Here is a 13,349-nt window from a genome sequence, read left to right on the forward strand (position 1 = left end):
TTTAGTGGAAATAAAAACTTACTTTATTAGTTTTAATTTTAGCAATACTAAGCAAATGAAACAAAAAGTATAATATATTAAGTGCTTGGATTGGTAAATTATTCTATGCCTTGCATTGAGCTACATAAACATTAATCATCTAATATTCACAGTAATCCCAGGCATTATGTATAATTTGCTCCATTTTATACAAGAGAAAAGAAGCTGAAAAATTGATGTAATTTTATCAAAAATAAAAAATAAGTATCAAACCTGGAACATAAATTTTCTTGTCATTTTAGTGCTACCTAGCTATGCATAGATTTCAGGGGACATAGGAGAAATAAGCAAATAGATTCTGAGTGAGCTAAATAAGTGTAAACCATGGCAAGTTTAAAGAAGTAGTGAATTATTTTTGACAAAAAATGAAACTAGATGAGAACAACTAAAGATAAAATGAATTAAAAATTGAAGTGTAAAGTTAGGGTATGAAGGAAGTTAACATTAAAAAAATACTATGTTGCCAGGCGTGGTGGCTCATGCTTATAATCCAGCATTCAGGAGTCAGAGACCAGAGGATTGTGGTTCATGGACAGCCTCAGCTACTCATTGAGGCCCTTCGCAACTCAGTGAGACCCTGTTTCAAAAATAAAAGGACTAAAAAATATGGTTGGGGGTGCAGCTTGGAGGTAGAATGCCCCTAGGTTCCATCCCTGGTACCACACACACACAAAAAAAAGTACCACGTTGGCAGTAAATTAATAATAAACCTTGCAAAGTGAAAGGGTAGTTTATTTGACAACTGGAAACATGGGGAATGTTTTCTGAGGGCACTGTGATTAGAAGTTATATATAGAAATCATAAAAATAATTTAATCTGACATGTAGACTTAGTTGAGATTTGATTATCTGAACAGTTTGGTGGCGTCCTAACACTGCAGGGCTGTGCTAGAATTGCTGGGACTCCATTTCATGTTTTGATGTCTTAAATTTTAAAATAGTTGGCCAATTTTACAAATCTCAACTTTTCAGTTTCACATAAGACATATCTAGTTTTCTAGTTTCTTTGAGAAGAGTAGAGATGGAAAATAGAGTAGTTTCCCTGGAGCTGAGCAGCAACTGTGCAGTGGCTTTGACTGGAATCCCTACCCCTAAGCAACAACTTTACCTCGGATCTAGCTGGCACTGAAGAAGAGGCGAACCCCTCTCCACAACTCTGAATCACAACCTTTATGTATCGGGATGTCTTGTAAATTTGAGAAACAGTAGTGTAAAGAACTCTACAAGTATAGAATGCTAAAAAGTATTAAGACTTTAAAATAAAATAAAACCAGAGGAGAGCATTTGCCATAGATTGAGGATTAATATTTTCAATATATTTTTATCCATCATTTGAAACACTTGGGATTGAGCACAGGGGCATTCTACTTCCGCACTATACCCCCAACTTAAATTATTTTTTTTAATTTTGAAAGAGGGTCTTGCTTCCTTTCTAATGGTCTCACTACGTTGCTGAGGCTGACCTCAAACCTGCAATCCTGTCTCACCTTCCCAAGTAGTGGGGTTATAGATATGTGCCACTGCACCTGGCATGTACAGCTATATTTAAGCTATATTTATATTGAGGCACATGTTCAATGATATCTAATTTAATAATCAAGGCATAGCAGCTACAATATTTATATAGATTCAGTCATTTCTGATGAATCCACATTAAAGGAATGTTAATGGGAGTTTAGTTTCTTCTCTCGTAGCTCATAAAATTCTTGTTAATTTTAAATTTTAAAAGATGTTCAGCACTGATGATTTTTGGCAAAGTCAAATTGTCTAATTTCATTGCAGCATTTAGCATTTGAAATATAATACAACCCATTTGTTGATGGCACACAGAGACTTTCTCCCAACTCAACAATGTGCTACCAACCGGAGAAGCTCTTACTTAATTTAAATTTTGGTCACCTTGGCCCATGATACTTCTGCCTTGTGTGCTAAGTATTTATTAGTGAATCATTGACTGTTAGTGTAATTTCAATGCTAATTGTTGCTTCAGGTTTTCAAATGCCTCAACAAAAAGACATTAATGATTATTCATGCTTTAAGAAAGGCTGATAAGGGAATGCGATTACAATCTTGTACAATTTTAGCTAACAAATTAAGTGTAAATTAAATTTTCCCTTAGACAGAAAATAACTTACTTGAAGAGCCAAGAGAATGAGAAACTTCATTCACTTTTAATTTTCTTTCTTCTGTTTTACAGATATTCAGAGTATCAGAGGGCTGGCAGTGGATTGGGTCTCACGTAATTTATACTGGATTAGCTCAGAGTTTGATGAAACACAAATTAATGTAGCACGACTCGATGGCTCTTTGAAAACCTCAATTATCCATGGAATCGATAAGCCACAGTGTCTTGCCGCTCACCCAGTCAGGGGGTAAAGTATGATTATTTTTTAAGTTTTTTTTCCAAAATTTCACACTTTTGCTCTGATTTTATCTAAAAGCATTGTTTAATTCAGAAGACACTTATGTCAGCTATAGAGTCAAAAGAGCAATTGTGCATATGGGAATTGTAAAATATATCCCTGGTTAGAAATTTTTATCTGTATTTTTAAAATTTTTAAATGATTTTATTGAGGCAATACAGACACACTGCAATTGGGGAGTCCTCCATCTCGGCTCCCTCCCCGCCCCTCCTGCTTATCCACATGTGATATTGAGATTGGCATTGGTATTTTCACTCATGTACACATCATTTATACACACATAGTGTAAATTCTTATTAATTTAAAGACTAATAGTTTAGAATAAAATGAGATATAAGGCAAAGCTCTCTATTTCATTTTGATTACCAGTTAATAACATCATTATTGCATGTTGTTTCTGTCGTGGTTGATTAATAAATCAGATTCTCCAATCTTCTTTTGAGCCATCATGGGCCCTTGAGGGAGCTGTATGAGGCGCAAAGAGATTTTCTCTTTCTCTCCAATGCTTTCTAAAGGAATGGTTGAAATGAATTTGTTCTCATCTACTCTGGTTTTTTCACAACCTGGAAAATTCAATCTTGATGAAATATTCAAATGAAAATAATTTACTATAGTCATAGTTAAGCATTCAGTTTTGAATATAGGAGAAAAAGAGAATGAGATAATTCTCTTTCAATGACAGTCAAAACCAAACATGATATTTTCTTTCCAGGCAGATATGTAGGCTATTACCTGGCAAGTGGCTCAAGAATTTGAACCTTTCTGAAAAGAAGTAATTCTAAGCCAGGAATGGATTATGAGGTTTACTTTGCTTAGTATATGTGTTTACTTAACAAGTAGATCTATATCTAATATATTTAAATCCATATTTAATACATCTAATACTTTAAAAATTTTCTCTTTTTAATTAAGGAAACTATACTGGACAGATGGAAACACAATTAACATGGCAAATATGGATGGAAGTAATAGCAAGATTCTGTTTCAGAATCAAAAGGAACCAGTTGGTAAGAATTATTTTTTAATACCTAATCACTGGTTTTTAGTATAAAAAAACCTATACTTGTACAGTGTGTATTTGATCAAGAACCCAAAAGAACATTACAGATCTTTAATATAAATCAGGAGTTGACCAATTACATTTGATTCACTGAAATGTAGAGGAAATAAAAATCTTCTACATGTCTTGGTTCTAATACGGGCTCTTTGACTGGGTCTAGTAGCCCAATTAATACAGGAGATGATTGACAAGAATAATTATATTTAAAAAAATGTACAGGTACATGGCACATAGATATCTTTACAAGAAAGTGAAGTCCCAATAAATTACAAAAGTATCACACACACACACACACACACACACACACACACACGCATGCACGCATGCATGCACACACACACACACACACACACGATAAGAAACAATAAATTTGTGAAGAAATAAGAGAATAAATGATAACTGAACTAGGGTAGTAAATTCTAGGGATGCTACTAAGAGATACATTGGGAATGGATAGAGAAGCTAATGGAAAACAAGGGTTACTTCAGAGTTTGCTTGTTCAGGTTCACTGCTGCCCCAGTTACCAGTCTCCAGTGACCAAAGTGGTTTTTGAGCCTTGATACGTAAAGAACATTCCTTCCCAAAGAATCTTTCTGGCCTACTTCATTAGAAAAACTCAGATCAAATGGCTCTTTCTGAAGGTACAATTCCTCAACTGATTTCAGCGTAAAATAACCACTGTACCAATTTGTCACAGATTTTCTTAACTCCTTGAGAGGTAGGGGAGAAACACTTTTTACCTGGATAGAAAGAGAGTCTATGTGGTATGACAATTTTAGTGTCATCCTGGGTACAGAGGTGTTAGAAAATTAACATAAATAATCTTTTTTTCATTGCTGAATATCTTATATGATACTACCATTCAGTATACCATTTTGTGTCATCATTTACAAAATTAAAAAATTTTGTTTTCTGATATTTTTATTCACTCTACAGTATGTTTAATTTGTTAGGCTACCTTTGCCAACTGTTGCAAATTATCAGATATAACATAATGTTACTGTGTTATATCTTTACTTATTCCTATAAAAATCTTTGAAAATCTTGTTCTGGAAGATAAATGTCTTCTATGTATTTTAGAATATTATTATTATAATATAATTATATAGCTTAGTGATATTCAAGTTGATACATTCATATATCCACACAACACCTTTTGATATGTTTACCTCCTAACTCCATCCTACTTATCCCTCTTCCTTCCTATACATGATAGGCAGGTTGGTAATGGTACCTTCATATATAAACACAGTAGTTTTTTGTCTGTTTCCTTCCTTAAGCCTCCTTTTCTCTTTCTATTCTACCTCCCCTGATCCCCTTAACCATTCTACTGGTCTTTCTTATTATTATCATAAAGTTATTTTTCTTTCATTTTCTTTCTAGCTTTTACATATGAAAGAAAATATATGACCTTTGACTTTCTGAGACTGGCTAATCTTGGCATAATTTTCTTTAGTTCCATCTATTTTCCTGAAAATTATGTAATTTTGTTCTTTAGAGCTGAATAAAATTATGTTTTGTGTATACATTACATTTTCTATATCCATTCATCTGTGGGCACTTAGATTGGTTCAATAATTTGTCTATTGTGAATTGTGCTGCTATAAACATGTGCATGCATGTATCACTATACTATTCTAATGTTAATTCTTTTAGAAATATACCAAGGAGTGCTATAGCTGGGTCATATGTTAGTTCCATTTGTAGTTTTTAGAAGAAACACCATACTGATTTTCATAGTGATTATACTGATTTACAATTCTACCAACAATGCATAAGTGTTTCTCTTTCCTCATATCCTTACCTGAATTTATTACTGCTTGTATTCTTTTTATTTTTTATTTATTTATTTTTTTTGTGGTACTGAGGATGGAGCCCAGAGACATTCTACCTCTGAGCTACAACACCAGCCCTACTTTTTAGTTTATTTATTTATTTATTTATTTATTTATTTATTTATTTATTTATTTTTGCAGGTCTGGGGATGGATCCTGGGGGCATTCGACCTCTGAGCTACACCCCCTGCCCTATTTTTTTCTTTATTTTGAAACCAGGTCTCACTGAGTTGCAGAGGGCCTCACTATGTAGCTGAGGCTGTCCGTGAACCGAGATCCTCTAGTCTCAGCCTCCCAAACGCTGGGATTACAAGTGTGTGCCACCATGCCCAGCTCTTTTATTTTTTGAAACAAAGTCTCACTGAGCTGAAAAGGCCTCACTAAGTAGCCGAGGTCTTCAGCCAATTGTGGTCCTCTGGTCTCTGCCTCCCGGATGCTGGAATTGCAAGGGTATTCCACCATGCCCAGATGTGTTATTGCTTGTATTCTTAATGACTGTCATTCTAACTAGAGTGAGACTCTCAGTGTAGTTTTGGTTTACATTTCCAAAATTCCCAGTGATGTATATTTTCCACATATTTTTGGCCATTACTTTATCTTTATTTGAGAAATATCTATGCAGTTCAATTGCTAAGTTTTTAAAGATTTTTTGTGTATATGTATGTGTTTTATTTTCTTTATTTTCTTTTTGTTTAGTTCTCTATATAGTCGAGGTACTAGGTCTGGATCAGAGGCAAATGTTTTCTCCCCTTCTGTAGGCTATTCATGCTCTTGGCTGTCTCATTTGCTGTGCAAGGGCTTTTAAAAATAATATCATATCATCTATTGATTTTCATTTATTTAAGTTGATGCTATTTTATTTACTGGGCTTCAGGAGTCTTATTAAAGAAGTTTCTGCCCATTCCAGTAGATTGGAGAGTTGACTGATATTTTTTTCTAGTTTTTGCAAAGTTTCTGGTCTAATTTCTAGACCTTTGATGCTTTATTTATTTATTTATTTATTTATTTATTTTTCATCGTACTGAGGCATTCTACCTCTGAGCTTCATCCTCAACCCTATTTTTTAATATTTTTATTTTTGAAACAGGCTGTCACTAAGTTACTAAGGGCCTCACTAAGTAGCTGAGGCTGTCCTCCAACCAAGATCCTCTGATCTCCACCTCCCTAATGCTGGTATTACCTTTGATACATTTTGAGTTGACTTTTGGGAAAGTAATAGATAAGGGCCTAATTATTATTCTACATTTGGCTTTCCAGTTTTCTCAACACTATTTGTTGAAAAGCCTGTATTTAATATATATATTTTTGTCACTTTTATCAAAAATTAGCTGACTATAAATGTGTAGATCTTAAATACAAAATTATTTTGAAGATGATATATTACATACTTATATATTATACCTATACTATACCTATACCTATACTATGTACATCATGTGCATTAGGGAGTTTTCCTCTTTCCCCCTCCCATTCCCCTCAATTAGATCACCTTATTTGCTCATCTATGACCTTAAAGAGGCAAAACTTATCACCCCACATACTTGTCACTTCAGATTACCTTTTCAAAAATTCAATAACTTGAGTTTTGATAGTACATTAAATGCATATATGATGAAATATGCAACAAAATGATAATTTTGCTTTGTAATGAATAAAGTATATTTTAATCTGAAAAAATAACCAAAATATAATGAAGCTTTTCAGTATTTTTTCTTACTTGTACAAATGTAGAAATATACTAACTTGCACTATATCATTTTAATAGTGATGATTCAATAAGTTTATAGCATCAATATGACTTGGAATCAATAGCTATTTTCATGTAGGCTGTAAAACTAATCTTTGGAATACAATGATACTGCTAACAGCTCTTTTTTTTGGACTGTTTGTTCTAAGAATTGTACACAATTGAGATTCAGGATGGTGTTATAAATTAAAGGCAGATTGAAATGCTAATACTTATGTGTAGAGATGATAGAACAAAGAAAACAAGGAGCTCTACAAGATTAGGACCGTACAAAGGACTTGATTCAGACTAAAATATTTCTGTTGGTTCTTGCCTCGGGTTGTTCAAAATATGTAATACTAAAAAGTCTGATAGAAACAATATGAGCTAATAAGTTTTTTACTTTGTAATTTTGTAGCTATGGATTATGCTAAAATATTAAATTATATGCTTGTTTTTATAATGGGGAAAACTTTATCTCTCTTAATATTAAATATACATTTTTGAGTCAAAATACATTAAAGGGAAAAATCTCATAGATTAATTTAAAAAAAAAAAGCATGTGTAAGTACATAGAGAAGACAAGGGCACTCGTGTCCTCAGCTGGTCTTTGAGATTTTACAGAAGCAGAATGAGTTCAAGGATTTTGCATAGATGGAGAATACACACAGCTACCAAAGCAGGTGGTCCTGATCAGCAGTGTTCTCCTCCATTGTTATTTTAGGCTTGGTCAGGGAAGGCTTAGTCTGCATAATGAAAAATGGTAACAGCTAACTTTTTTTAAAAATGTTTATAAGAGAGATATTAATGTTACCATTTATACTTTCTAGCTGCTGCTTTAGGTGTTGTGAACCAATGCCATTTTTTTTTTTTTTTTGGTGGTACTGGCTTTCCTGGAAGCCCTTCTACCTCCAGGCTACACTCCCAGACCTATTTTTAAAAAAATATATATTTTTATTTGGAAACAGGGTCTCTTAAGCCAGCACGGCTGGCTTCAAACCTGCATGATCCTCCTGTCTCTGCCTCCCAAGCTCGGGGATTACAAGTGTGAGCCCCCATGCCCAGCTTTAATGCCAATTTTAAATAAATATATAAATGACTTGAAGAGGAAAATACTTCAGTGGATATGATATACATACAAAAACTTATCAAAGACAATCACTATGTTGAGCATGGGAAGGTGAGAGAGAGAGAGAGAGAGAGAGAGAGAGAGAGAGAGAGAGAGAGAGAGAGAGAGAGAGAGAGAATAGAGTGGGAACTGGAGAAGACAAGATGAGTACTGTGTGTGCAAATGCCTCTATCCCCCTGAAACTCATCATCTGACTATAGTGTCTTACTGCTTAAGAGATTAAAAAAATTGAGGTACCTGGGTTTTATTTTCAGATCTTTCCAATAGAGCCCCAGTGCCAAAGGCCACCAGATCCTCACTCTGCCCTTACTGTGGTTCACAAGCAGACATTTGCCTTTCAGTAACTTCCTACTTGAGCAAAGTTGTCATATTAACCAGGTACTAAGCTCAGTTGTTTCCTTACTGCAGAATGAGCCCATATCATCCATATGTAAATGCAACTGATTATTTTACCTTTTTATGTTTTCCAAATCTGGATGTATTGTGGAAAATTCCCATATCTGTCTGCCACAAAAGTTTTTATCTTAAATCTACAAAGGAAGATAGTGAGCAGAATCAGGATGTATTATGGAAAATAATACTTATTACATGTACTAAATTTTACTAATACAATTAAAATCCTCTTGAATCAAAATAAATGGTCCTTTTCAAATGTTACTAATGGCTGAGTATATTATGGAAAACAATAATATTATGGAAAATAATAATAATATTTTCATAATACAACAAAATCTGAACGTATTGTGAAAAATTCCCACATCTGTCTGCCATAAAAGTTTTCATTTTAAATCTACAAAGGAAGATAGTGAGCAGATGAGGTTTCCTACTGCCTGTTTTTACCAGCTATGTGTTGGTGGGTTATTAACATCTTCTCTAATATCAGTCACCATCCTCAACTGCCAATAAAAAGTAAGTCAGTTAAATTGTTCAAGGTCTATATATAACAGAAAATAGAACTTCAGGAACCCAGAGACAAAGGACATCTTCTAGTAACATTTACATTCATGTAAAACATTCCTTATGCTGTGTTTGAGTAACAACATGGGCAAGGAAAAGTTGTTTGTTGACCTAAAGGACTTGGTTGAATCTCTGCTTAGATAATTGCTGATTCTGTGACTTTAACAAGTTTCCTACATTTTCTTGGTCTCAGCTTTATCACTTATAAAATGGAAATATTAGTATATAAATTTTAGAATTATATGAGAATATATATCTCATAGGTAGTATCTCTTGTTCCAGTAATTTCATACTTACTTACAAATTGTAGAGAATTCTTGTATATGATCAAAGTATAAGGGAGTTAACTAAACCATTGTTTGACATAGTATAGAACATTGGAGAGAGGATAAATCTTCCCCAAAAAGGAATGAATGAATAAATGCATCATTGCTAAAATGTGATATAGACACATCTCAAAAGCATTGAGAAAAGTACATAGCAGAATCATACTTACATACTTACAGTATGATACTATTTGTATAAATTCAAAAAATACAAAACAGTAATATATATATATATATATATATATATATATATATATATATATATATATATATATATATATGCACCATCATGTCCATCTGAAAAAACAATAAGTTAACTTAGTCTTACTGGAGTCTCAGGAGATACAGTATTTGAGATTTTGATGTTTGGTTTAAGGCAGGCCCTTCAGTTGGAGGGTTTCTTGGGGTTGTGTAAGGTTAACAGGTAACAATTTGGTGCATATAGCAAAAAGATTTTGAGAAGTAACTCGATAAGCCCTGCAGTACAATCTGTCATTTGATTCTTTATTTTCTAAAAAGATGATTAATCTTTCAGGAAGTTCCTAAAATGAACAATAATATCTACAACCTTTCTCTTGTACAAGTATTTCTTAGAACTGACTGTGAAGTTATATCATTGAATACAGTGGAATAGAAGAACCATGTTAAGGCAGATGATAAGCTAGTTTTTTTTTTTCTCATTTATAAATGAATCCTTCGTTTCATGGATAATTTGTTTTAACACATTTTAAAATTTATTAAAATATGGTTCACAAAGGAATTTTTATGTTACTATGTTATTTCATCTGCTGTCTTTTAAAATATATATTTCTTTTGTTATATGTAATCACAAATCATAATAAAGCTCAGAGTAATAGGAACATTTGTGCTCACAGAAGCTTTACCTGCTATAAAAATTATTTAAAAAATTATCAACATCTCCCTAGTGACTAATGATGTTGAACAATTTTTTATGGATCCATTGGCCATTTGTATCTCTTCTTTTATGAAGTGTCTATTCAATTCAGTTGCCTTTTTCTTTTTTCTTTTTTTGTACTGGGTATGAAACCCAGGGGCATTCTACCTCTGAGCTATACTGTCTGAGCCACATTCCGATTTTTTAGTCTTTATTTTTAAACAGGGTCTCACTGAGTTGCAAAGGGCCTCACTAAGTAGCTGAGGCTGTCTGCAAACTGCAGTCCTCCTGTCTCAGCCTCCTGAATGCTGGGATTACAAGCATGAGTCACCATGCCCAGCTAGTTGCCTATTTCTTAATCAGGTTGTTTGTCTTGCTGGTGTAGAGTTGTGTGAGCTTTTTTATATTTCTAACCCCAATCAGAGTGGCAAACATAAATAAATCAAATAACAACAAATGCTGGTGAGAATGTGGGGACAAAGGAACTTAGTTACACTCTTGGTGGGAGTGCAAACTAGTTCAGCCGCTATGGAGATCAGTGTGGAGATTCCTTAGAACACTGGAAATGGATCCACCATATGATCTAACTATTCCACTCCTGGGTATATTTCCAAAGGGGTTGAAATCAGAGAACTACAGTAACACATGCATACCCATGTTCATAGCAGCACAATTCCCAATAGCCAAAATATGGAACCAACTAGGTCTCTAACAACAGATGAATGGATTGCAAAATTATGGGAAATACATACAATAGAATACTACTCAGCCATAAAGAAGAACAGAATCATGTCATTTGCAAAAAGAGGGAAAAACCTGGAGAACATTAGGTTAAGTGAGATTAGTCGAGCACAGAAAGAGAAGGGATGCAGCAGACTGGCCCAGCTGGGCACAATAAATCTGGCACTGAGTCCGCTCGAGACTGGGTTTCTCAGAAAGATGGGCAAAGGTTTCGGTTGCAGTTCTGCAGCCACTTATCTGCAGCGATTTTTTTCCCTTTTTATGAAATAAACTCCTTTAAGTTCCTATTCACGGCACTGAAAGTGGAGATTCCTCTCCGGGAAAGAATCTGACATGGACAAATGCCTCTAGTAAAATTGACACTTTATTACAAGAACCCAGAAAATTTATATCCTTCACCAATGAGATTAATAGTAAAAAAAAAAAAAAAAAGAAGAAGAGAAGTGTATTTACCACAAAACAATAGTGAAGGACATCTAAACAAAGTAAAAAGACACTAGTTTGGCATTCAAGATTAGCTCCGGATCTTGTGACCAAATCCAGCCCCCTGTCCTAGAGCCCCCTGCCCTTGCAGACAGGTGGCTCCAAAGGGCAAATTCCAGAAGGCACAGGCACGCCCAGGGCTTGGAGAATACGGCCTCTCATGGAATCTCCTTTAACTCTTTTCAGAACTTTCCATTTCTAGGGCTTAGTCCATATGGCAGGCATGGGGAGATATGGCGATCCAAGGGGATGCGATGGAGGTCTCCCAGGTTTCATCCACATTGCCATCTAAAGTCTGAAAGCTTAAAGAAGCTCACAACACAGTTTAGCAGATAAACACCAAAAAGTAACATGAAGTTTTTAGATTTAGTTGTCAGATGTACTTTTCTAGCTGCTGAGCACTTTCTTCAAATGATAGGCTTATTAGAAGCCTATTCCTCTTTTAATAATCCATTTTCCTATCACAAACCCTCTGCAACTTTCTTTTATTTTCTGATTACCCTGATTCTCTCTTTCCCATTTGGGACAATCTTAGGATAAGCTCTTCTTCATACAAAAATGCTTTCTTATTCTCACCATATTTCCTTTCTTTCACATGTACACATTTATTATATCTGTCTTTTGTTCTGACATATTCATTTCTTAACCGTGTGGCACCTGCCTCCCTGTCTCGGGCAGCGCACATACTTGGTGTAAAGGTCAAGAATCTTCCTAGCCTTTGGCTCTATTGTATTGGGCAGTATTAGCTGCTCATCAACTAGGCTGCTTTGATGTCACATACAAAGTTTATCTTCTCTGTATCTAGGCCGGATCACAAGGAGAGGGGGTAAACAGAGGCACCGGTTGCCTCCCTTGCAAGTTTTTAGGGCTAATGGTTTCAGCTGACTCTTAAGGCTTTTACTATAGGTTAATGATTAGAATGAAGGTCAGAATAGAGAGTAATTCTGCGTTTGTAATTGCTGTAGCTTGAATGCTTCCACAGCATCTGAATTCTGACTAGATTTTATTACCATTTGAGCAAAGCTGAGGGTGTTTAGAGGCTTAGACAAATTACTAAAAAATTTATTTTTCATGGACTCAGTTTCTCTCACAGTCCTGATCTTACATCACCAGAGCAATTCGTGTGGAAAGTTAAAAGAATCATTACCAAAAGAAACCGGGCGTGGTGGCGCACGCTTGTAATCCCAGCATTCGGGAGGCTGAGACCGGAGGATCGCGGTTCACAGACAACCTCAGCTACTTAGTGAGGCTCTCTGCAACTCAGTGAGACCCTATTTCAAAATAAAGAATAAAAAATAGGGCAGGGGGTTTAGCTCGGAAGTTGAATGCCCCTGGGTTCCACCCCCAGACCTGCAAAAAAAAAAAAAAAAAAAAAAAAAGAATAATAGTTCTGAAAGAATATCTAAGAGTGAGGGAGTACTTTGGCCAGAGACAACACTTTCCCTCAGGGCTCTGCTTTCCTTAAGCTTAGTCAATTTCTTGCGTGGGAATCACACGCAGATGCTGAGGAAGAGGCGGCAAAGGGACATATGTTTTATCTAATATGCTCAAGCTAGGGAGTATTAGGGATACCAAGGGGACTCCAGATAATGGAGGGGAAACCTCAGAAAGCCGGAAAGGAGGGGTAGGGGAGCAAGAAGGCTGAGGTTACTTAATGGAAAAGTTATATTTGAATATGTATATACATGTGAATATAACATAACTAACCTGTATACTCAGTATTGGAAGGGAGGGA

General features: G+C 34.9%; 1 protein-coding gene across 1 annotated transcript in view; it reads left to right on the forward strand.

Annotated features, from left to right (window-relative positions):
- LRP1B (LDL receptor related protein 1B) overlaps window positions 1–13,349 on the forward strand; it is a 1,956,425-nt gene that overhangs the window by 1,324,349 nt on the left and 618,727 nt on the right. The window contains exons 30-31 of the mRNA XM_080689945.1: window positions 2,237–2,411; window positions 3,375–3,469. Of these exons, the coding sequence (XP_080546071.1) occupies window positions 2,237–2,411; window positions 3,375–3,469 (270 nt within the window). The remainder of the gene's footprint in view (window positions 1–2,236; window positions 2,412–3,374; window positions 3,470–13,349) is intronic.

This window comes from Muscardinus avellanarius, assembly GCF_963383645.1.
Source record: "Muscardinus avellanarius genome assembly, chromosome: 2".
Lineage (NCBI taxonomy): Eukaryota > Metazoa > Chordata > Mammalia > Rodentia > Gliridae > Muscardinus > Muscardinus avellanarius.